The sequence below is a fragment of the Saimiri boliviensis genome, chromosome 12 (assembly GCF_048565385.1).
Source record: "Saimiri boliviensis isolate mSaiBol1 chromosome 12, mSaiBol1.pri, whole genome shotgun sequence".
In the NCBI taxonomy this organism is placed as follows: domain Eukaryota; kingdom Metazoa; phylum Chordata; class Mammalia; order Primates; family Cebidae; genus Saimiri; species Saimiri boliviensis.
Genome location: NC_133460.1, coordinates 749,257 through 775,425, shown reverse-complemented (window position 1 = coordinate 775,425; position 26,169 = coordinate 749,257). Strand labels below are relative to the sequence as shown.

The 26,169-nt window shown below is 48.0% G+C and overlaps 1 protein-coding gene across 9 annotated transcripts in view; it reads right to left on the bottom strand.

Annotated features, from left to right (window-relative positions):
- ABCC1 (ATP binding cassette subfamily C member 1 (ABCC1 blood group)) overlaps window positions 1-26,169 on the bottom strand; it is a 187,297-nt gene that overhangs the window by 83,557 nt on the left and 77,571 nt on the right. For 8 of the 9 annotated variants that reach the window (XM_039478044.2, XM_074381615.1, XM_039478045.2 and 5 more), the window contains exons 6-11: window positions 21,794-21,855; window positions 18,043-18,174; window positions 10,624-10,854; window positions 9,251-9,428; window positions 6,821-6,982; window positions 2,288-2,380 (exon numbers count right to left, since the gene is read on the bottom strand). In XM_039478044.2, coding sequence (XP_039333978.2) covers window positions 2,288-2,380; window positions 6,821-6,982; window positions 9,251-9,428; window positions 10,624-10,854; window positions 18,043-18,174; window positions 21,794-21,855 — 858 coding nt within the window. The remainder of the gene's footprint in view (window positions 1-2,287; window positions 2,381-6,820; window positions 6,983-9,250; window positions 9,429-10,623; window positions 10,855-18,042; window positions 18,175-21,793; window positions 21,856-26,169) is intronic. The other variant, XM_074381614.1, reaches the window with a different exon arrangement.

The window sequence follows — 26,169 nt, the reverse complement described above, 5'->3', positions numbered from 1 at the left end:
AGCAGCATCTTTCTAAGCATTTTACATGTATTTAGGCACTCAACATTCTTAAAAACTCTATAGTTTAGTGCTATAGTCATCCCTGGGCCACAGATGGGAAGAAATTAAGCTACATGATCTGGAGGCCAGCGAGTGAAGTGGGTTCAAAGTCGGGCCACTCAGGGAATCCCACATATCAAGAGATTGATTAAATGGTGACTTGACCCTCAAAGTCCCTGCCTCACCCATCCCACCCATCCCTACCCCATAAGGCCTCTCCTTCCAACAGGTCTGTGTTCTGAAACTCATCTCCCTATGGTACCATTGGGGCAGCCAAATGCTCCCATTTGAAATTCCACAGCACACCATCACTATCCATCAACAGAAGAGCAGAGAAACAAACCACACCATCTCATTAAGGATCAAAAGGCACCAGGTCAGGAGAATGAACTCAAGCTATACAGCGTAGCAAAGAGAGGTCCCCAAAGCAGGGCACTACAAGACAAAATCATGCTGCCACACCAGCCCATTTAGATAAAAACAGATATGGTAATAATATCACAAAAAGATTTGTAATGGCCAGGCATGGTGTCTCACGCCTGTAATCCCAGCACTTTGAGAGGTCAGGAGTTTGAGACCAGCCTGGCCAAAATGGTGAAACCCATCTCTACTAAAAATACAAAAGTTAGCCAGTCATCGTCGTAGGTGCCTGTAATTCCAGCTGCTCAGGAGGGTGAGGTAGGAGAAACGTTTGAACCCAGGAGGCAGAAGTTGCGGCGAGTGCAACTGCACTCTAGCCTGAGCAACAGAGTGGGATGCCATCTCAAAAAAAAAACCAAAACAAAAAAACCCCACATATATAAAACAAACAAACATAACTATATCATTAATCATGTCTGTATATACAAACATAGAAAGTTCTAGAAGGATTTGCTTCTATACATTCGTAGTGGCTAAGACCGTAGGGAAGGAGATAGCCCCTTTTAATGTATATACTTTCGTATGATTGAAACTTTTTTTTTTGAGACAGGGTCTCACTCTGTTGTCCGTGCTGGAGTACAGTGGCACAATCATGGCTCACTGCAGCCTTGAGCTCCCGGGCTCAGGTGGTCCTCATACTTCCGCCTCCTGAGTAGCTGAGATGACAGACACACGTCAGTACACAAAGCTAACTTTTCCATTTTGGTTGAGACGGGTTTCACCTTGTTCCCCAGGCTGGTCTTAAATTCCTGAGTTCAGGTGATCCACCCACCATGGCCTCCCAAAATGCTCAAAGTACAGGGGTGAGCCTGGCCTGATTCAAACTTTTTTATAATTAGAAACCACACTATATTAATTGGGTATTTAAACTTTTTAAAATACAAAATATCTCCAAAAACAAAAAGTTAAAAGCCAGGCATGGTAGCTCACACCTGTAATCCCAACGCATTGGGAAGCTGAGACAAGAGGATCACTTGAGCCCAGGACTTTGAGACCAGCCTGGGCAACATAGCAAGACCCCATCTCAAACATTAATTGATTAATTAATTTAATTAAAATAAAGAGATTAACACCATGCCTCAAATAAGGTAAGAGTTAATAAGGAGAAAAAAAAAGTAGAGAGTAATTTGTACTCAACTCTTGAAAGCTCAGTCACACATACACATAAGGTGACCAGGGGTGGCTGCGTGTGGTGGCTCACACCTGTAATCCCAGCACTTTGGGAGGCTGAGGTGGGCAGATCACAAGGTCAAGAGATAAAGACCATCCTGGCCAACTCGGTGAAACCCTGTCTCTACTAAAAACACAAAAATTAGCTAGGCGTGGTGGCACAGGCCTGTAGTCCCAGCTACTCAGGAGGCTGAGGCAGGAGAATCCAACCCAGAAGGCGGAGGCTGTAGTGAGCTGAGATTGCGCCATTGCACTCCAGCCTGGCGACAGAGCAAGACTCCGTCTCAAAAAAATATAAAATAAAGTAAGCCCACGGGAAACAACAATTGTCTCTCGGAGGCTCACAGACCTTGTGATATCAGTCACCAGCCCACAGAGTCTAACCACATGTCAGGAGCTCTCAACCATGGCTGCCCAATATAATCACCTGGGAAGCTTTAACACATCCAGATGTCCAGACCCCACCCACAGTAAGTGAATCCAAATCTCAGATATGGGGCCTGGGCATCAGCATTTTGTTCGGGCTCCCCGGGTTACTCCAACTGGCAGGCAAGGCTGAGAACCCCAGGGCCTGAGCAGAAGGAACTCGACTAAAACCTGCATGGAGGGGCCCCAGCCCAGGGTCCCGCTTGGCGGCCTTTGGAGACACATGCCCTACCTGATAGGTCTTGGTCTTCATCGCCATCACAGCATTGAAGGGCACCATGAGGACCATCACGGCCACTCCAGCCAGGACAGACGGGCCCAGGTTCTAAGGAAGAAAAGGAGACTCTTAATCATTCACCAGACAGGAGAAAACCGGGCCCTTAACAGCTTCCCCACCCGCTCCACCCCCGACGGATGCTGCCGACCAAGTTAAGGGCAAGAAGTGTTACTTTTACCCCACGACAGCGTGTTAGGGGCCTGCGGTTTTATTCCTGAGCATCTCTCAGGGTCCTCCCAACCCCCTGAAGAATAAGCAGGTCCATGCTCCTTTCTCCAAAGCCCTTGGGCCACGTGAGTTTTGCAAATTATAACTTTAGAGTTCTACCTTTAGAGATGTTGCCCAGACGGCAGTACAGTGGCTATCTGCCGCAATTCCCCTACTTCAGCCTCTGAAATAGCTGCAACTACAGGTAACCATTAGGTCTCACTACGTTGCTCAGGCTGGTCTCCAACTACTGGGCTCAAGCGATCCTCCCAACTCAGCCTCCCGAGTAACTGTGACTACAGTCACACCACCATACCCAGCTATTTTTTTTTGTTCTTTTTTAGAGATAAGGTCTCACTATGTTGCCCAAGCTGTGCTTGAACTCATGGTCTCAAGCGATCCTCCTGCCTCTGCCTCCCAAGTAGCTGGGATTACAGGCGTGAGCCACCACACCCAGCTTACATTTTTAGAATGGTAAAAACGTAGTATGAAGAAAACTGTGAACACGACCACCTGATTGCTTATTCTGCTTGAAGGCTGCTTACTGTTTGTACAAATATATGGTTTATGCGGAACACTGCTTTCCCTATGGGAGTCTGGACTTTTGGTATGTGCCAAGTAAACAGTGCCATGCCCCTAATAAAAGCCCAAGCACTGAGCTCCCACCGAGTTTCCCTGGGTGGCAACATGTCACACATAAAATCATAATGGTTGCCAGAGAATTAAGTGCACCTTGTGTGACTCTGCTGGGGACTCCTGGAAGCCTGTACCTGGTTTCCCTTAAACACTGCCCCATGTGTGCCTTCATTCTTCGCTAATTTTGCTCTATTAACTTAGAGCCTTGAGGCTGGGTACAGTGGCTCACACCTGCAATCCCATCACTTTGAGAGGCCAAAGTGGGAAGACAGCTTAAGGCCCGAAGTTCAAGACCAGCCTGGACAACATAGTGAGACCCCATTTCTACAAAAAAAATTAATAACTTAGCCAGGCATGGCGACGTACACCTGTAGTCCCCAGCTAGTTGAGAGGACGACGTGAGAAGGATTACTTGAGCCCAGAAATTTGAGGCTGCAGTGAGCTATGATCACACCATTGCACTCCAGCCTGGGCAGTACAGCAAGACTCTGTCCCTTAAAAAACAGAAACAAAAAAACAAGACAGCCGAAGAACTGTCTGGCCCCAAGTGTCAACAGTGCCGAGCTCAAGCGACTGCCATCTAAAACAAGATGCGATGTGAAGACAATTTTCCTAATGGTTCATAAACCAATTCTGAAAGAAATGTTTCAAAACAATTTTTTACCATGGTAGTACTTTTGGGAAAGTGGACTCCCCAAGACATCTGCTTAAAAAGACATTTATTTCAGTATTTTTTTTTTCTTCTCAAGACAGAGTCTCGCCTTGTCACCCAGGCAGGAGTGCAGTGGTGTGATCGCAGCTCACTGCAGCCTCTCAACTCCTAGGCTCAAGCAATCCTCCTGCCTCAGCCTCCACAGTAGCTGGGACCACAGGTAGGGACCATCAATGCCCAGCTTTGTTTGTTTGCTTTGCAGAGACAGTGTCTCACTATGTTGCTCTGGCTGGTCTCAAACTCTGGCTTCAAGCAATCCTTCCACCTCAGCCTCCTCAAGTGCTAGGATTACAGGTGCATGCCACCTGTATCTGTGCCCAGCCTCTCAGGTAATTAAATTGTGGGTTTTTTTTTTTTTTCTAACTTTTATTATTAGAAACACTTTACTCACCTTCTGCTCTACAAATCTATTTTTTTTTAAAGCAAACTATGGCCAAATAAACTGTTAATTTTTTCTTCTTCCTTTTTCTTTTCTTTTTTGAGATGGAGTCTCGCTCTGTTGCCCGAACTGAGTGCAGTGGTGCAATCTCGGCTCACGGCAACCTCCGCCTCCCAGATTCAAGCAATGCTTCTACCTCAGCCCCAAGTAGCTGGGATTATAGGTATACACCACTATGTCCAGCTAATGTTTGTATTTTTAGTACAGATGGGGTTTTGCCACATTGGCTAGGCTGGTCTCCTGGCCTTAGATGATCCACTCACCTCAGCCTCCCAAAGTGTTCAAATTATAGGCATGAGCCATTGTGTCCAGCCCTTTTTTTTTTTTTTTTTAAACAGAGTCTTGCTGTGTCACCAGGTGCCAGGCTAGAGCGCAGTGGCACGATCTTGGCTCACTGCAACCTCCGCCTCCCAGGTTCAAGCAATTCTCCTGCCTCAGCCTCCCGAGTAGCTGGGACTACAGGCACACACCACTGCACCAAGCTAATTTTTATATTTTTAGTAGAGATGGGGTTTCACCATGTTGGCCAGGATGGTCTCAATCTCTTGACCTCGTCATCTGCCTACCTCGGCCTCCCAAAGTGCTGGGATTACAGGTGTAGTTTTTTTGAGACAGAGTCTTGCTCTGTTACCCAGGCTAGAGTGCAGTGGTGCAATCTCAAATCACTGCAACCTCTGCCTCCTGGGTTCAAGCAATTCTCCTGCCTCGGCCTCCCGGGTAGCTAGAATTACAGGTGTGTGCCACCACACCTGGCTAATTTTTTGTATTTTTAGTAGAGATGGGGTTTCACCGTGTTGGCCAGGCTGGTCTCGAACTCCTGACATCAGGTGATCCATGCGCCTCAGCCTCCCAAAGTGCTGGGATTACAGGTATGAGCCGTCTCACCCAGTCAACCCTTTTCTTTCAATAAGAGATAATAATCTGAGCTGTGCTCATTACGCACCAGGCCCTGCTGGGGTTGTACCCACAGAAGACACAAAAATAAGTCAGATGCTGCATGTCTGCAAGTAGCTAACATGTTACCTGTCCAAGAGGAGGCAATACACCGAGCATGCAAAAAAAAACTATTTCAGAAAGTGGGCCAGGCGTGGTGGCTCATGCCTGTAACCCCAGCACTTTGGGAGGCTGAGGTGGGTGGATCACCTGATGTCAGGAGTTTGAGACCAGCCTGGCCAACATGGCGAAACCCTGTCTCTATTAAAAATACAAAAAAAAAAAATTAGTTGTGCATGGTGGCGTGAGTCTGTAGTTCCAGCTACTCGGCAGGCTGAGGCAGGAGAATCACTTGAACCTCAGCAGCAGAGGTTGCTGCAAGCCAAGATGGTGCCACTGCACTCCAGCCTGGGCAACAGAGTTAGACTGTCTCAAAAAAAAAGAAAGAAAGAAAGAAAGAAAAAGAAAAACTATTTCAGAAAATAGTATCAGATGAGTTCCTATACTAAAGTTATTGGGATTCAAAATTCAGAAAAGGAGAAAGTTCATCTAATTCGGGGGAGGAGACATTAATCAAAGTGGTGTTTGTTACAGCAGGAGAATGAGCAGGCTTTCATCAGTTAGTAGGAAAGAAGGAAATTCCTTATGGAAGAACAGGCACCTGGCAAAGGCTCAGAGGTAGCAAAGCACAAGGCATGTATTGTGCTATGAGCCTCTGTGCTTATCATCATTTTATTTTGGGAACTCTCCCTCCCCACATGGAAGGGCTGTCAATCACATCTCTTCTGCCATGGGAAAGGACAGGTGACCCAAGCTGGCTAATCAGAGAACTCTGCCTTCTAGGCCACAGTGATTGGTTCAGGGATGTGAATAGGACCAAGCCAGGCCAGAATGCTTCCTGAGACTGACTCTGGCTGTGCAAAGAAATGCTGTCTTCTCTTTTCTCTGGCACACCGTTCTGACAGGATAATATCAGCCCATAGCTATGGAGCCATGTGGGGAAGTACCACTGAGAATGATGTCAACTCAAAGAACAACAGGGCTATGAAATCATGAAAGAGTGAAAGTGAGTACTGACAACATTGCTTGATCTCCTGGATCAATCCACACCTGAAGCTAATGCCTAGCTTTCTGAGATACACGCAGCCCCAAAGTTTCCTTTATTTACTTAGGCTACTTTAAGATAGATTTCTATCCCTTACAATTTAGAGAATCTTGACTGCCATAATTAGGGACTCGTGAATAAGTGAGTCTGGTTAGTGTTTCAGAGGATTCAGTGGAAGAAATATGGAGTGTTCATTGCAGCATTGTTAATTACTGGCACTGGCCAGGAAAGAGAGAATGAAAACCCCAAGCCAAGGGAGAGCATCAACCTGACAATTCACGAAAGGAACAAAATACTGAGGAACTGCTTACCAGGCTGGAAAATAAAATCAGAACAACAGCTGGAACCGCCAGGGAGCTACGAATGCCATTACCATCAACACCCACTCCCTCAGCCCACTGTCCCCACGTAGAAGTCCCTCCCTGAATGCAAAAGACATCGGTGTCAAACACACACCAGCCACAGGAGGTAGAGAGCAAGGATGACTTGCAGCGGGGCTGACCAGACCATGTTAATGTATGTTGCCAAGTCCATGAACCTCTGAGCGTCCACAGACATGAGGTTGACGATCTCCCCGACTGTTGAGGATTTTCTAGCTGAACTGGTGATCACCAGGGCCTGTGGGACAAAGGAGAGGGAGGCTGGGTGAGTGTGGCTGCGGAAGAGGCCTGACTCCTCCAGGCCCACGGAGAGAAAAGAGACTCTCAGGGGTGGAAATGGTGCAGATTTTTGCTCCTGCCCTCCCGATTCACCTGTCTGCCCAGGATGCGTGTGTCGTCTCTCAAAGCCTACATTCTCATCCATGGCACTTTTATTTTGGGAACTTTCCCTCCTCAAACCAAAGGGCTGTCAATCACATCTCTTCTGCCACGAGAGAGGACGTGTGACCCAGGCTGGCCAATCAGAGACCTCTGCCTCCTGGACCACAGTGATGGGTTCACTGCCTCCCAACCTTGAGCTCATCAACTGGCAAGGGACCGTAGGCATCCTCGAAACCAGGGCTTCACAAGCTTTAATGATCACAAACACAGCCAGGGTTTTTTTGTTTTGTTTTGTTTTGAGGGTAATGGGGGAGGTTGTTCCAATGTAGCTTCAGATTCTGCAGGTCTGAAGTACAGCCTGGGATTCTGCATTTCTACCATACTCCCAGGCTGTGCTAATGCTGCTGGTCCCAGATCCCACCGAAGGACGGAGGATCTAGGCCAGGGTCTCAAAACCTTGGTGTTCTTGACATCTGCGGCCAGATACTTCTTTAGGGGGCTGTCCTGTGCCCTCACCCCTAGTTGGAACAACTGAAAATGCCTCCAGATATTGTCATACATGCCCTAGAGAGGGGCGCATCTCCCTGGCTGAGAACAGCTGGTCTGGGTCACTGGCCCTCCAACATGGCCTCACACTATCACCTGGGGAGTTTTAAAAACACTAACACATTAGCCAGGCGTTGTGGTGCCTGCCTGTGGTCCCAGCTACTTGGAGGGCTGAGGTGCCAAGACTGTTTGAGCCTGGGAGGTGGACGCTGCAGTGAGCCAAGATCATGCTACTGCACTCCATGGGTGACAGAGCAAGACCCTATTTCAAAAAATAAAAATAAATAAACAACAGAAACACTGACACCTGGGTCCAACCTTAGCAATCTCAATTTAATTTGATCCAGTGCAACCTAGGTGTGAGGAAGGTTTTTATTTTTTGAGATAGGGTCTCCTTCTGGCACATAGGCTGTAACGCAGGGGTGCAATCAGGACTTACTGCAGCCTCCAACTCCTGGGCTCAAGCGATTCTTCTGACTCAACATCCTGAGTAGCTGAGACTACAGGTGCTCACCACCATTCATGGCTAATTTCTTTATTTTCTGCAGAGCCAGGGTCTTGCTAAATTGACCAGGCCGGTATTGAACTCCTGCCTTCAAGTGATTCTCCCACCCTGGCCTCCCAAAGTGCCGGGATTACAGGCATGAGCTACAGTGTCTGGCCTTCATCGCTTTTTTCAGCTCCCCAGGTGATTAACTCACACACAGGCCAGAGAATCCCTGATCTAGTTCATCTTTCCCAAGTATGCTGCAAGACTGTCTCTTCCTGATCTATGCACCAAGCAGTTTCCTTGCCCTGAGACAAAAAAAAATTTATAGAGACCAAGAAGGTAATTTGGTTCCTTTGAAGTTGGACGTGCACAAATGCCTACTACATACTCTCATCATGCGAAGAATGTGCCACCTGCTCAGTTCAAATTAAGACTGACAACGGGCTGGGCGTGGTGGCTCACACCTGTAATCCTAGTACTTTGAGAGGCCGAGGCAGGCAGATCACCTGAGGTCAGCAGTTTGAGACCAGCCTGGCCAACATGGCAAAACCCCGTCTCTAGTAAAGACACAAAAATTAGCTAGTCATGCTGGCGGATGCCTGTAATCCCAGCTACTCAGGAGGGTGAGGTAGAGAAATTGCTTGAACCTAGGAGGCGGAAATGGCAGTGAGCCAAGATCATGCCACTGCACTCCAGCCTGGCGGACACAGTGAGACTCTGCCTCAAAAAAAAAAAAAAAAGAAAAAAGAAAAAAAGTGACAAGAAGCTGAAACACACAATGTTAACAGCAGAACCAGAATCTGAACTTCATTTCCCTCCATCAAGGGCCATTGATCCATCTAAAAAACTCAATTACCCACAGCTGATACACAGGGACATCCACGCGCCCACCCTTGAAATCAGTTTTGCTGAGGTACAATGCCTGATGGTCACTGACTGTCCCTGCCACCCGCGGTCATGGAGGCCACCATCATCCTACTGCTGCAGAAGCTGGGCTGGAAGTTCCCAGGCTGGCTCCCTGAAGTAACCCAGGGCTGCAGGAGGGGATGTCAAAATCGGGCCACAGGCCAGTGGCACTGCCTCCCCTACCTTGCGATAGACAGCCCCGACAACCGCGGTCTTGATCCTCATGCCGCTGACGAAGCAGATGTGGAAGTACTGGTGCAGCAGGAGCGTCTGCAGGCAGGCGCAGACGAACAGCAGCACCGTGTAGAAGTAGCCCTGCCAGTCTGGGGCCGTGGTGTCATTCACAAAGCTGATGAGCAACCTGCAAAGGAGCAAAAAGACGGCCTGGGATGACTTGTGACACGTGGGGGCAGGGAAAAGGGCTTCAGTGTTGGCACCACAACTTTCTCCTGAGCCAGCTGAGCGAGACACTATCACTCCAATTTCACAGATGGAAAAACAAGTCCACAGTGGTGATGTGGCTGTGCAGGTGGCCCAAAGTGCTCACAAGAGAGGTCTCTGGCTTGGGATTTTGAGATAATTGCCCTAGCTCTATCTCATCACCAGCAAGTCACCCAAAAGGAACTGCACAGTGAACACAAGGAAACAGGCAGGGAGGGAAAGAGAATGACTGTGTGGCCCCAGGGTGACAGAGCAGCAGAGAACAGGGGAAGAGGGACGCCACCTCCCTTCTGATTCCCTGGTTTTTGGTTACAGTTTTTTTTGTTTTGTTGTGTTATGTTTTTTGTTTTGTTTTGTTTTGTTTTGTTTTTTGGAGACAAAGCCTTGTTCTGTTGCCAAGGCTGGAGTTCAGTGGTGTGACCTCTGCTCAGTGCAACCTGTGCCTCCTGGGTTCAAGCAATTCTCCTGCCTCAGCCTCCCAAGTAGCTGGGATTACAAGCGTGCACCACCATACCAGCTAATTTTTGTATTTTCAGTAGTGACGGAGCTTCGCCATGTTGGCCAGGCTAGAGTTGACCTCCTGACCTCGTGATCTGCCTGCCGCAGGCTTCCAAAGTGCTGAATTACAGGCATGAGCCACCAAGCCCAACTCTGGTTGCAGTTTTTCATGAGATCTGCTAGCATTTCTTTGTTCTTGGTTTTCCAAGATAATGCCATATCCTCCCCATTTGGGTTTCAGGGGACCCTAGTGGGTTTCTGTTACTTGCAACCAAAGTGGTTTTCACTCAGATGGTAATTAAGTAAAACATAAAGCAAAGCTAGGCAGTGATGGTGGCTCACCTCTGCAATCCCAGCAACTCAGGAAGCCAAGTCAGGAGGATCGCTTGAAGCCAGGACTTCCAGATCAGCCTGACCAACACCGCAAGACCCTGTCTCTACTTTTTTATTTTATTTTATTTTATTTTTTTCCAAAAAAGGTAAGCTGGTAAAAATGGAGACAGCCGACTATGAGCACACTGAGGATACAGCATGATCCTGGGGTTATGAGTAATGCAAATGAAAGATCCAACCAAAGGAGGCAAAACAGAGCCCACCTGGGAGGGAAAGGGTCTTACTTCAAGATCTCCGGACCGGCAAACATCATCAGGTCATGTAAGGCCTTAAAGAGAAAGCTCATGAGGAAGTAGGGCCCAAAGGTCTTGTATAAGACCTTAAACAGGGAGGGATTCCACTCCTTCTGTGGAGACTTGACGATCAAAGCCTCCACCTCCTCATTCACATCCACCTTGGAACTCCCTTTCGGATTGGCAGGATCCTTGGAGGAGTACACGACCTTCACGGGCTGCCTGGAACACAAGGAGGTGAAGCCATTGTGGGGTCTGCCAGAGACACAGCCCCCCACTGAGGGAAACAGCCAGAGGATATCACCCCTCAGGGGAGGCAGAGTCACAGATGAAAAGCCCAAGGAGAGGGGCAGGTCAGCACAGTGGTTACACACACGGTCTGGGGAGCCACCATTGCCAAGTAGGGCTTGGCTACTGTCCAGCTGCATGGCTTCAGGCAAAGTCCTTAAGCTCTCTGGGCCTCAGTTTCCTCCCCTGTGAAATGAGGATGAAAGTAGGACCTACCTCCAAGGTAGGTAAGATTAACTGAGTTGAACAAGTGAAAGACATAGAGAAGTGATGGCTCCAAACTGATCTAGAGTCAAGGCAATCCCTATCAGAAGCCCACCTGGCTTACTGGGAGAAATGAATGAGCTAACCCTAAAATTCATACGGAAACTGAAGGACCCGGAACAGCCAGAACAGCTGTGAAAAAGAACCAAGTTGCAGGATTCACACTTCTTGATTTCATAACAATACAAAACAACAATCACGGCAGGGCGCGGTGGCTCACGCCTCTAATCCCCGCACTTTGGAAGGCCAAGGTAGATGGATCACTTGAGGTCAATCCGAGACCAGCCTGGCCAACGTGGTGAAACCCTGTCTCTACTCAAAGTACAAAAACTAGCCAGGCATGGTGGCAGGCACCTGTGATCCCAGCCACTTGGGAGGCTGAAGCAGGAGAACTGCTTCAACCTGGGAGGCAGAGGTTGCAGCGAGCTGAGATCGAGCCATTGCACTCCAGCCTGGGTGACAGAGCAAGACTATGTCTCAGGAAAAAAGAAAAAAAACAACAACCATCATCAAGACAGGCAAAGGGATAGTCATATATAGACCAGTGCAAAAGAACAAAGCATCCTTGCCAGTTGTGGTGGCTCACACCCGTAACCCCAGCACTTTGGGAGGCCAAGACAGGCTTATCACCTCAGGTTGGGAGTTCGAGACAAGCCTAACAAACATGGAAAACCCCTGTCTCTACTAAAAATATACAGAATTAGCCGGTGTGATGGTGCATGCCTATAATCCAAGGAAAGGAAAGGAACAGGGAAAGGGAAGGAGAAAGGGGAAAGGAAGGAGAGTCCAGCCAAGGAAACACAGCAGGACCCTGTTTCTAAAAAAAATTTTTTTGGGGCCAAGGTGGGTGGATCACCTGAGGTCAGGAGTGGAAGACCCCAGCCTGGCCAACATGGTGAAACTGCGTCTGTACTAAAAATACAAAAAATCAGCCCGGCGTGGTGGCAAATTTCCATGATCCCAGCTACTGGGGGGACTGAAGCAGGAGCTTCACTTAAACCTGGCAGGCAAAGGTTGCACTGACCCAAGATCGGACCATTGCAGCCCAGCCTACACAGCAAGAGCAAGACTCTGTCTCAAAAACAAACAAACAACCTTTTAATTATCACTTTGGATAAATGAGTATTACTTTACAGTGACTTACTATCTTATTTTGATTAAGTGCTCAATACCTCTGTCATACTTGAGAGGCAGCCTGAAATCAAATGTCCTTTTTTTTTTTTTTTTTAAGACAGGCTTTATGTCCCCCGGCTGGAGTGCAGTGGTGCGATCTCAGCTCGCTACAACCTCCACCTCCCAGGCTCAAGTGATCCCCCCACCTCAGCCTCCCAGGTACCTAGGACCACAGGTGTACATCACCACCCTTGGCTTTTGTTTTTTAGTTTTTGGTAGAAACAGGGTCTCAGTATGTTGCCCAGGCTGCTCATGAACTCCTAAACTCAAGCAAGCCTCCCGCCTCAGCCTTCCGAAGTGCTGGGATTACAGGTGCGAGCCAATGCATCCAGGAAAAAAGGTTTGTGTTTAAGGAGGCAACAGGTCTGAGAGGTTATAAACCATCCTCAACATGGGTATCCGTACCCCAGGAAAGCCCTGGCCTCATCACTGTCCCTATAAGTTTCCATTTTCTAGAACTGTGTGCAGATGAAATTGTTTAGTATGTATTTCTTTGTCTTGATTTCCTTTCACTTGGTATAATTACTCTAAAATTCATCCATATGGCTGCATGTATCAATAGTTCTTTTTTTTTTTTTTTTTTTTTTTTTGACGGAGTCTCACTCTGTTGCCCAGGCTGGAGTGCAGGGGCACAATCTCGGCTCACTGCAACCTCCGCCTCACAGGTTCAAGCAATTCTCCTGTCTCAGCCTCCCAAGTAGCTGGGATTACAGTCGTGCGCCACCACACCCAGCTAATTTTTGTATTTTTAGTAGACATGGGGTTTTACCATGTTAGCCAGGCTGGTCTTGAACTCCTGACCTCAGGTGATTCACCCACCGTGGCTTCCCAAAGTGCTAAAATTACAGGCATGAGCCACTGTGCCCAGCCGACAGTTCGTTCTTGTACATCACTTAGTATTCAGTTGCACAGATGCACATAATGGGTACATCTGTCTGTTCCCTTGCTAATAGATGTCTGGCTTACCTCCAGTTTGGGTTATCACAAAGTAGCTAAGAACGTTCCTCCAGCCTTTATGAACATATGTTCTTAGCTCTCTTGGGTGGCTATCTGGGAAGGGAGTGGCTGGCTGTATAGTCACTATACGTCTAACTTTAAAAAAGAAACTGCCAAACTCTTCCAGAGTCACAGAAGCATTTTACATTCACACCAGAAGCCACAATCCAAAATGGCCCTAACTCTGCGTGGTGACACACAAAAGAGAACGTAAAACCATTACACACAAACCAATGAAGCACTGGGTTTTTTAGCCCACAGACAGAAGCAGGGAGATCACGCGCACCTGCTTTTTGGGATTTTTTTTGTTGTTTTTTTTTTGAGATGGAGTCTCACACTGTCTCCCAGGCTGGAGTGCAGTGGTACGATCTCAGCTCACTGCAACCTCTGCTTCCCGGATTCAAGCGATTCTCGTGCCTCAGCCTCCCAAGTAGCTGGGATTACAGGCACGCACCACCACACCCGACTAATTTTTGTATTTTTTAGTAGAAATGAGGTTTCGCCATGTTGTCCAGGCTGGTCTCAAACTTATGACCTCAGGTGATCCTCCCACCTCAACCTTCCTAAGTTCTTTGATTATAGGCATGAGCCACCATGCACCACCACATCTGACTTTTCACAAGGAGTCACTCAGGGGTGAAGAGAGGCGGTAAAGGGGTCCAAGAAGCCAAGCAGATCCCCCAGCCCAGGCTCCCTCACCTGGTCCCCAAGCCTAGGACACCCAGCAGCCCAGAGCTGCACGGCTGCATTCCCTTCCCCAGTTAACTAAAGGCATCTGGGCATAAGGGGCCACACCAGGAAATTCCAGCCTAGGACAGGGTTGTCCTTGTCACTCTCTTCAGGTCCACAGTGGTTACGTCCACACTGCCAGATCTGGCCTATGCCTCTGGGAATAAAGTAAGCGATCCTTCTACCAATGTCCCTGGGAAATGACGCCCTGGCCCCAAGCTGAACATCCCTAAACACCAAGGTACTCACAAAGCCAGGCCCCTCTCAGGTGGCCCACTTTCAAGCCCGGTGAGCCAGTTCTCACCACACTCTCCCTGGCAGGATGGGAGTGCACAGATGAATGAATAAAACTTGTACAGCTGAACCTGCCCAGTATCTACTCAGGACGAGAGCACAGCTTTTTATGACATGTATCTCACTGAATTCTCAGAAAATGTGCTGAGTGAAAACTGGAGGCTCCTGTCAGGCACAGTGGTTCATGCCTATAGTCCCAACACTTCAGGAGGCCAAGGTAGGTGGACTGCTTGAACTCAGGAGCTAACAGCCTGGGCAACATGGCGAGACACCATCTCTACCAAAAAAAAATTAGCCAGGTGTGGTGGCACATGCCTGTAGTCCCAGCTACTAGGGAGGCTGAAGTGGGAGCACCACTCCAGCCTAGGCAATGAAGGTTGCAGTGATCTGAGATGGAGCCACTGCACTCCAGCCCAGACAAGAGAGACCCTGTGTCAAAATAAACAAACAAAATGAAGGCTCCCAGTGAGGCGTGAAGGGACTTCAAGGACAGGCCTCTAGGTCCCCATCCAGGTCTCCCTGCCTCCACTCTCATCCCTAATATCCACCTTCCCCAGGGCAGCCTGGGTTGTTACAAACCAGACCTCAGCTGGGTATGGTGGCTCACACCTCTAAGTCCAGCTCCTTGAGAGGCTGAGGCAGGAGGACCGCCTGAAGCCAGGAGTTGGAGACCAGCCGGGGAAACATAGCGAGACCTGTCTCTATAAAAGAAAATTTAAAAAGGCCAGGCGCGGTGGCTCACACCTGTAATCCCAGCACTTTGGGAGGGATCACCTGAGGTTGGGAGATTGAGACCTGCCTGACAAACATGGAAAACCCCACCTCTAATAAAAATACGAAATCAGCCAGGTGTGGCGCATGCTTACAATCCCAGCTACTCTGGAGGCTGAGGCAGAAGAATCGCTTGAACCTGGAGGCAGAGGTTAAGGTGAGCCAAGATCATGCCATTGCACTCCAGCCTGAGCAACAAGAGCAAAACTCTGTCTCAAAAAAAATGAATAAATAAGAAATAATAAATAAATAAGTCAGGCACAGTGGTATGCACCTATAATCCCAACTACTCTGGAGAGTGAAGTGGGACCATTGCTTGAGCCCGGGATTTTCAGGCTGCAATGAGCAGTGATCACACCCTGCAATCCATCCTGGGCAACAGAGCAAGACCCTGTCTCCAAAATAAAGGAACTACAACAGAACTCATATCACACCACTGCCCCACAGAAAAGCTACCTCTGTGTTCTCACTGCACCTGGAATCCCACCGTATCTCTCAGAGGAGACCCCTGCAAATCATTCTCCAGCTTCGTCACCTCCCTTTCTCCCCCTCGTTGACTCTGCTCACGACCCCCCTGCTGCACCACGAGCCTCCTCAGGGCCTTTGCACTGGCTGTTCCCTCTACCTGGAAAGCCCTTCCTTCCCCAGATAGACACAAGACTCACTTCCTCCTTCTATCCAAGTCTCTGCTTACATGTGACCTTAAAACAAACGTACATGGGCAGCTGGGCATGCTGAACAAACACACTTCAAAAAGAACACTCAGTATGCCGGATGCTCAGAAAGAGGCAGACAAAGTGAGATCAACTGCAGGAGAAACAGGCACATGCTCACCCAGGGTCAAGGCCACACTCTATCTAAAACACCTCCCTCAGCCAGGCACAGGAGATCATGCCTGTAATCCCAGCACTTTGGGAGGCCAAGGCAGGAGGATCACTTGAGATCAGAAGTTCTAGACCAGCCTGGCTAACATGGTGAAACCCTGTCTCTATTAAAAATTCAAAAATTAGCCAGGTGTAGTGGCACACACCAGTAATCCCAGCACTCTGGGAGGCCAGGCAGGACAATCACTTGAACGCGAGAGGCAGAGGTTGCAGTGAGCTAAGATTGCATTACTGCACTCCAGCCTGGGCAACAGAGACTCCATCTCCAAAAAAAAAAAAAAAAAGCTCTCATTTCTTCATTTTTATCTCACCCCAACGCTATCATTCTCCGAAGCTTCTCATCATGCGTGTTTCACAACCAACATCCTAACTCTCACACAGAACATCAATGGCACCCAGCAAGAGGGTCTGTTGGCCGGGCACGGTGGTTCACGCCTGTAATCCCAGCACTCTGGGAGGCCAAGGGGGCTGGATCATGAGGTCAGGAGATTGAGACCATCCTGGCCAACATGGTGAAACTCTCTCTCTACTAAAAATACAACAATTAGCTGGGTGTGGTGACACATGCCTGTAATCCCAGCTACTCGGGAGGCTGAGGCATGAGAATCACTTGAACCCAGGAAGCAGAGGTCGCAGTGAGCTAAGATGGTGCCACTACAGTCCAATCTGGTGACAGAGCAAGACTCCATCTCAAAAAATAAAAATAAATAGCGTGTTTGTTTTGGTCCACTGTCTGAACCCTCAAGGACTAAACATCACTAAGCACAAAAACAGCCAGTTTTATCCGCTAGATGAATTCACGAATTAAGGGCCAGGTCCGTGGAGGAGCTTCTTGATTCAAACTCTGTCCTCCTCCCGAGGCTCCCCCTCTCCCACGGTGGGGTCTGACTGAAGGCCTGTATCCTGGGCATCCCCAGAATAAAATGAGGAACTGAACCCAGGTCTGGGTTTTTTCTCTGTAAGGCCAACGGGTCTGTGGGGAATCCAATGCACCAGACTGGCCCCATCACAGCTTACCATAGTAACCTTACTCCGGATCAGGCAACAGGAAAAAGACAAACCGCATACTACCCGATGGCCGAAACCCACTGCCCTCATGTCACCTGCAATTTCATGTTCTGGCAATTACAGGCTCAGGACGCGTCTTACATCCTTGTTTAATTGGCAGTTGCTTTTCTTTCTAACTGTTACACAGAATAACTTACCATGCAACTTATGAGTCTTAGATTTGATGAGTTATATACAGGGGTGGCCCTGGCCTGATTCCCAAAAGAATGACAGAGGTGGCACAGTGAGGCACGCCTTCCATAGCGGGTAGAGTCTAAAATCCAGTACAGCCAGAATCACTCATGAATGGAGCTTCTTTGGCTAAAGAGACATACATGGTCAGCTGGGCACAATGGACAGAAACACTTCAAACAGTAGGAACATGTGGGATGCCAGAAGCTCAGAAACAGACAGAAAAAGTGACACTGACTCAAGGAGGGACAGTCACATGCCATGGCATCAACTGCCGGCTTCTTTTCTAAGATGGAGTCTTGCTCTGTCTCCCAGGCTGCGATCTTGGCTCACTGCAACCTCTGCCTCTGGGGATCAAGCAATTCTCCTGCTTCAGGTCCCTAAGTAGTCGAGGTAACAAGTGTGTGCCGCCGCACTCAGCTAATTTTTGTATTTTTAGTAGAGACGGGGTTTCACCACATTACCCGGGCTGATCTCAAACTCCTGACCAACTGATTTGCCTACCTCGGCCTCCCAAAGTGCTAGGATTACAGGCATCAGCTACCATGCCTGGCTTCTCTCTTATTTTCTACCCACTAGCCTTAATGACTTGTGAGATTTTATTCCATTTGGCAGAAAAGCAAACTGAGGCCCAGAGGAGAAGTGAGGCATCTTGGCCAATACCATAAGGCTAGTAACAGGCAGCACTGCCAGGGCCGCAGCCCAGATTAGGCCACAGGGGTGGCAAGGAGGTGACCGGGGCATGCTGAAGGACAAGGAAGCTCACACTTACTTCCTAGACTTGGCAAATTCCTTCTTCCAGTTCTTTACCAAAACAGGCACGACTTGTTCCGATATGTCTTCCTTGTTTAAGGACCAGAGGTCACTGCTCTCCAGGGGCTGGCGGAACCCCTGGACCATCAACCTGGGGCCAAGACACAAGGCGGTTAGGCAACGAGAGCCAATAGGAGGAGGAGGAGGAGGGGGCTAAGTCACCCCACATGCCTGCTGATGCTGCTCCCCTCCCCAGCACAACTGCCCACGGCAAACGAAGGCAGCCTCACAGCTGGAGAAGTCCAAATGTGGATGGACAATTGCACGTATCACAAGGAAATTACAGCTCGTTCTGTTGGGTCATGCAGGAAAAAATGGCTTTGTTTTCGGAGGGGGTGTGCATACAAAATATTTAGAAAATAAGATGATTTAGGATGGAAGTATCAGGATGGCTCTATTTTACTTTTGTTTTTTTTTTTTTTTTGTTTTGTTTTTTAATCATTCATTCGTTTACTTTTAGTGACAGGGTCTTGCTGTGTCACCCAGGATGGAGTGCAGTGATACCATGACGGCTTTCTGCAGCCTCCAGCTCCCAGCCTAGAGCAATCCTCCCACCTCAGCCTCCAGAGTAGCTGGGACTTCAGATATGAGCCATTATGACTGGCTAATTTTTTTTATTCTTTATGTTTGTAGAGACAGAGTCTCCCTACGTTGCCCAAGCTGGTCTTGAGCTCCTGGGCTCAAGCAATCGTCCTACCTTGGCCTCAAGAAGTGCTGGGATTATAGGCATTAGCCACCATGCCCCGCCAACTTTTTAAAATTTCACATTAAAAAGGCTGATATGGGCCAGGCCCAGCAGCTCATACCTATAATCTTAGCACTTTGGGAGGCTGAGGTGGGAGGCCTTCCTAAGCCCAGGATTTTCAAGACCAGCCTGGGCAACAAAGGGTGACTATCTCTACAAAAGGTAAAAATAAAAAAACTAGCCAGTCATAATGGCTCACAACTCTAGTCCCAGCTCCTAGGGAGGCTGAGGTGGGAGGATTGCTCGAGGCTAGGAGGTGGAGGCTGCAGGGAGCTGTGATTGTGTCACTGCACTCCAGCCTGGGCAACAGAGAGATCCTATAAATAAAAGAAAAATAAAAACAGGTTGGGGGGTGGGGGAACAAAAAGGCTGATGTGACAAAGCATTAACAATCATGAAATCTGGGGGATGAGCTTACTAAGTTTTGTTACTTGAGTCTTTCTATGTGACTCTACCCAGGCTGGATTACAGTGGTGTGATCTCGACTCACTGTAACCTCCGCCTCCTGGGTTCAAGAGATTCTCCTGCCTCAGCCTCCCAAGCAGCTGGGGTTACAGGCACCTACCACCACACCCGGCTACTTTTTGTATTTTTAGTGGAGACAGGGTTTTACCACATGGGGCAGGCTGGTCTCAAACTCCTGACCTCAGGTAATCCACTCACTCGGCCTCTCAAACTGCTAACGTTACAGGCGTCAGCCACTGTACCCAGCCGACTCAACACTTTTATAATTAAAAAGTAAAATACTTTTGTTTTAAAATAATTTCAAACTCCTTTTAAAAATTACTCAAATCATACTAAGAATTCACTCAACTCAGCACTGTTAACATGTTGCCATGTTTGCAGTATCATTCTCCATCCACTGTCATGCATACATACACATGCAGACACATGATCTTTTTGTAAAACATTTCAACAGTTAAAGGCCTGGCACTGGCTGGACACGATGGTACACACCTGTAATGCCAGTATTTTGGAAGCCTGAGGCACGTGAATCACGAGGTCAAGAGATTGAGAACATCCTGGCCAACATGGTGAACGCTGTCTCTACTAAAAATAGAAAAATTTGCTGGGCATGGTAGCACATGCCTGTAGTCCCAGCTACTCGGGAGGCTGAGGCAGGAGAATTGCTTGAACCCGGGAGGCAGAGGTTGCAGTGAGCTGAGATCGCACCACTGCGCTCTAGCCTGGGAGACAGTAAGACTCCATCTCCAAAAAACAAAACAAAACAAAAAAAACAAAAAACAAGGCCTGGCATGGTAGCTCACACCTATAATGACAGCACTTTGGGAGGTGGAGGTGGGTGGATCACCTGAGATCAGGAGTTTGAGACCAGCCTGGCCAACATGGTGAAACCCCTTCTCCACTAAAAATACAAAACTTAGCCGGCTATAGAGGTGCAGGTATCTAATTCCAGATACTCAGGAGGCTGAGACAGAAGAATCGCTTGAACCCAGAAGGTGGAGGTTGCAGTGAGCTGAGATCATGCCATGCACTCCGGCCTAGACGACAGAGCAAGACTCTGTCCCCAAAAAAAAAAAAAGTTAAGCTGTAGGCCCTGCATGTCTTCACCCCCAAAAAACTAGGGGTATCCCCTTGTAATCCACAACATGCTCTTAGGTAACTAGAGCACAATTTTCCAAAACAAGAATGAATGTTATTAGCATGCATCCAGGGTCCTGCAGTCACATACCAATTACATCAACTGTCCCAGTGCCACTCTTTAATCGTAATTTGAAAAAATTATTTAGGACACCTAACTTTTCTAAAAAGATGTTTGTAAAAAGTTCATCAAGACAAGGATGAGCCCGGGCATGGTAACTCACTCCTATAATCCCAGCACTCTGGAAGGCTGAGGCGGAGGAACCACTTGAGCTCAGGAGTTGGTTAGCAGCATGGGCAGCATGGTGAAACTCGTCTCTGCAAAAAATACAAAAATCTGCTGGGCATGGTGGATCGTGCCTGTAGTCCCAGCTACTTGGGAGGCTGAGGTGGGAGCATCACCCTAAGCCCAGTAGATCAAGACTGCAATGAGCTGCGATTGTGCCTCTGTACTCCGGCCTCAGCAACAGAGGAAAGCCTGTCTCCAAAAGAACAAAAATGATGCATATTAGGGGGAAAAGGGATTCTTCAAACAATCCCCAGTAAGACACTGACAATGGGCAGAAAAAGATGTACAAGAGGACCAGAAGGTAGGTGGGCACGGTGGCTCAGTCTTGTCACCCCAGCACTTTGGGATGCCAATGCAGGTAGATCACCTGACGTCACAAGTTCAAGACCAGCCTGACCAACATGGAGAAACCCCATCTCTACTAAAAAGACACAAATTAGCCACTGGTGGTGGTGGCACATGCCTGTAATGCCAGCTATCTGGGAGGCTGAGGCAGAAGAATCACTTGAACCCGGGAGGCAGAGGTTATAGTAAGCTGAAATCACACTACTGCACTCCAGCCTAGGAGATCGAACAAGACTCTATGTCAAAAAAAAAAAAAAAAAAAAGACAGACGAGCAGGAAGTATACTAAAATGCTGACAGTGGCTGCTTCTGGCTGTTTGCTCACTACCAGTCTGCAGAGGTGTTTTGTTGACCCACATTTCCGATGGTGAGACAGTATTATTTTTCTAAGGAGTTGGGGGCGGGAAGGGGATGATGTCAATAACTATAGCTAATATTTTAAAAACCCAAATCTGAAGCTAAAGCAAGAGCAGTCCAGTATATGGCTGTCCCAGGCCAAGCCTTCTGCAGAGGTTTACGCCATTCTCGGCTCATGTGTTTATCACATTCAAGTTCATGAACCTGCAGGACAGAGTAGATGTCTGAGACCACGTGGCCAGCATAGGCCGATTCAAGACAACTCTGCAGAAGAGCAAAGGAGGGAGAAGCTGAGGCAGGGAGCTCAGCATGCTCATTCATTCATTCATTCATTCCCCACCACCTCCCTGAGGTCTCAGGGGCCCAGCCTTACCCTGTGATCCACCAGAAGGTGATCCTAGACAGGAAGGAGGCGCTGGACTCTGGGCAGGGATTCTAGTGGAAAGAAAGAACAGGTTAGGGAGGAAGAGGGAAAGGAACGAATCAGCTTTTCACCCAGGCCGGAGCTTGGCTAGGAGTGGTCAGTTGCCCATTCTTCCTTCAAAAGGACCAGTGTCCGCTCCATACCATTCTGTACCCCAAAAGGATTCTCTCCTAAGCCCCAGGACAGAAAAACTCATAGCAGCTCCTCCCGTTTCACTCAACGGAGTGTCTACCAGGCGCAACCAGGATACAACGAGCTATTGACCTGCCTTATCTTCTATCCCCGCAACAACCCTAGTAGCTGGTGTTACCATCAACCCCACTTTACTCCTCATTCATTCAACAAGCGTTTTCTGAGCACCGACTATGTGCTAGGCACTCTACAAGGTACGACAGCGTTGCCTTAGATCCCCACGACAACCTCACGAGCTGGTATTACTATTGTCCCCACCTTCCTCATTCAGGCATTGAATATTTATTGACCACCTACTATGTGCTAGATATGCTACCAAGAGCTTATATACTTGCATTATTTTATATCCTCATGGAATTCTATAAACATGGTATTACTATCATTTCCACTTCATTCTTTCATTCATCTAACAATTATTTCCTGAGTACCGCCCATGTGCCAAGCACCCTGCATACAAATCTAAACAAACAGAAATGGCCCCTGCCTGGATGGAACTTGTGGTCCACAGCAGTAATTATCAGTCATACCTGCCAAGATTCTCTACTACTGATGGCTAGCTCTGTTCTGAGTGCTTTACACAAATTACCCCATTTAATCTTCATCCCCGCCTCACAAGGTAGAGGAAAGTATTTTATCATCCCTGTTTTGCAGTTAAAAGAAACCAAGGACCAGAGACGAAATGATTTCTTCAAGGTCCCACAGCTAAAAGTGGTGGAGGCAGGATGTAAGCCGCAAAGAGTCAGGCTCCAGAGAGAGATACACATCTAATGACTACACCAACAAATGCAAAACTGCAACTTCTGGGCCTTGATAGGTGCTCTTAGGGTAGAGAAAAACTACCAATGAGACCAAGTAAGCGCCTGGGGGCTGCTCTGGTGCACCAAGGTCAGAGGAGGTTCCCCCAAGGAAGACAATCCAGCTGGTGCCTGAGGTGAGTAGAGGAAAACTCAGTGAGGTGGAAAGGCAGGGCATTCCCAGCAGACAGCTGTGTGTGCAAAGCCCAGCAGTGGACGGAAGCATGGCAGACTCCAGGAACCAAGAGGGGGCCTGAGCAGTCTACAGTGAAGGCTGTGCACAGTCTACACTGCAGGCCACGTATTTTGTTCTGCATTCTAAGGGCAAGGGGGAGTACTGAGAGACTCTAAGCAAGCTATCAAAGAACTTATTTCCTACGGTTATCAAGAGGAGCCCCAGCTCAGCAGCATGCAGGCAAGGAAAGGGACCGACACACAGACCAAGCCTGGCTTTCAACACGGACGCATCTGGGTCTAAATTCTGAAACAAAGGTTTTAGCAGCAGAAGGAAGAGAGGTCACCATGCAGCCATGAGAGCTTTAGCCAAGGACTCCACTCAAACTTCTAGCCTTGCGCAAAGATAAGGCGTTTACAGAGCCAGATAAGGCAGCATACTCTCAGTGGTTTTCCATCCAAGGCGGGATGTGCTTTTTAAAAGATACTGTATCCTGACCGGGCATTGTGGCTCACACCTGTAATCCCAGCACTTTGGGAGGCCAAGGCGGTTGGATCACTTGAGGTCAGGAGTTAGAGACCAGCCTGGTCAACATGGCAAAACCCTGTTTCTACTAAAAACAAAAAAACAAAAATGTGGTGGCTCATGCCTGTAGTCCCAGCTACTTGGGAGACTGAGGCAGGAGAATCAGTTGAACCCAGGAGGTGGAGGTTACGGTGAGCCAAGATCCCACCACTGCACTCCAGCCTGGGTACCCTGTCTCAAAAAAATCTAAAAATACTGTATCCGGCCTTATCCCTATCAGGGATTCTGATTAAGCTGGTTTGGAATCCAACTGGGCCACTGAAACTTTGCTTTTGATTTAAACGACCACATTCTTCTCGGAAAAGTGGCTGGGCAAGAAATATGCAAGATAAGCCAAGACATCTTGTTACACTGGGCAACAAGGAAACTAAGCATGAACAGGACTGTTAGAAGGCCCAAGAGCCAAGCAGAAGCGGCACCGCAGGCTAAAAAAGGGACAATGTGAGCTTTGACAAGGGGAGTAAGTGCAACGGGCTGAAACATACCATGTACGTTTGGTTCTTGTTTTTTTTGGTGTTTTGTTTTGTTTTGTTTTGTTTTGTTTTGTTTTGTTTTGTTTTTGAGACGGAGTCTTGCTCTGTTGCCCAGGCTGGAGTCCAGTGGCGTGATCTTGGCTCACACAACCTCTGCCCCCTAAATTCAAGTGATCTGCCCACCTCAGCCTCCCAAGTAGCTGGGATTACGAGCGTGAGCCATTTTAGTCTTTTTTACTGTACTTTTAGTAGAGATGGGGTTTCACCATGTTGGTGACCAGGCTGGTCTTGTACTCCTGACGTCAAGGGATCTATCTGCCTTGGTGTCCCAAAGCGTTGGGATTACAGGCTTGAGCTACCGCACCCACGCTTACCACACATGCTTATATGCAGAAGTTCACACTGAAGCTGAGAATAAAGAGAAACCTCTTGGTGTCTCTGGTGTTGCTAGTGAGCGAGGTCATTGTTTGAAAACAGACAAAGTGGAAAGAAACAGGTGTTTTTCCACCTTTCCCAAAAGTATTCATTTGGTTTCCAGGGTTAGAAAAGGCTTCCCCAAGGAAGACAGACATTTATTTGATCACTACGGAGTGACTAATGACTAAAGAAATGAAGGGGAAGCTCTTTTCCATAAAGAAATTTCAGCTAAGAGGCCAGGCATGGTGGCTCATGCCCATAATCCCAGGATTTTGGGAGGCCGACACAGGCAGATCACCTGAGGTCAGGAGGTCAAGACCAGCCTAATATGGAGAAACCCCGTCTCTACTAAATATACAAAATTAGCTGGTGTGGTGGTGCATGCCTATAATCCTAGCTGCTTGGGAGGCTAAGGCAGGAGAATCACTTGAACCAGGGAGGAAGAGGCTGCGGTGAGTGAAGATCAGGCCACTGCACTCCAGCCTGGGCAACAAGAGTAGAATTCCATCTCAAAAGAGAAAAAAAAAAAATTCCAGCTAAAACATGAAGAAGGAATGATATCACATAAGAATGAGCCATTGTGCAACCGCAAGGGATTATTGGAATATTTGATATTAATTATTAAAATGGTATTACAGTCACATCTATCAGTTTTTTGTAAAGACAAGGTCTGGCTACATTGATCAGGCAAGTCTCAAACTCCCGGGCTGAAGTGATCCTCCTGCCTGAGCTTCCCAAAGTGCTGTAGTTACAGGCATCAGCCGCCACACGCAGCCCCACAGTTACATTTTTTAAAATCCTTATCTTTTAGATGTTATCATTAGGGAAAGTCGAGTGATGGGTATCAGGAACTCTACTATTTTTGCAACTTTTCGTGAGCCAAACTATTGCAAAATAAAAAGTCATTAAAAATAAACAACAAAAAAATGCATGCCCTTCGGAGATACATACTGAAACATTCACCTTTGCGATGCATGCTAAGAGCTCATGGCAGCTTGGGGCAGTGGCTTACACTTGTCATCCCAATACTTTGGGAGGCAGAGGTGGGCAAATTGCTTTTAGTTCAGGAGTCCGAGAGCAGCCTGGGCAACACGGCAAAACCCTGTCTCTACGAAAAATACAAAAATTGGCCAGACATGGTGGCTCGCGCCTATGGTCCCAGCTACTCAAGAGGCTAAAGCACGAGAATGGCTTGAACCCAGAGGTTGCAGTGAGCCGAGATTGCGCCACTGCACTCCAGCCTGGGTAACAGAGTGAGACCCTGTCTCAAAAATAAAGAAAAAGACCTCATGGCAGTTCAATATCCTATGCTGTCTATTTATGTTTCCATCATAGAAGGCTAAATAAAAAGCTCCTCCAGTGATTCAAATACACGGCCAGAGCTAAGGATCAGGCTCCACTCTGGGGCTCAGTGGGGTGAAGAGATTCCCAGCACTGCCTGTCCACTGCAATCACCTGAGGTGTGACATGCAGGTACCTAGTTCCCCATCCCAGACCAACTACATCAGCACCTTTAGAGGGCGGGCCCTACAGCCACAGATCTTCAAATAAGGTAAGCAGATGCAGCCAGTGCACAGACTACATTCCAGACCAACCAAAGCAGAGTTCAGTTCAGACTGTGGACCCAGACAGACGCGGGTTCTAATCTCAGCCCTGCTATTTTCTAGCTGATGACCTTGGGAAAGACCC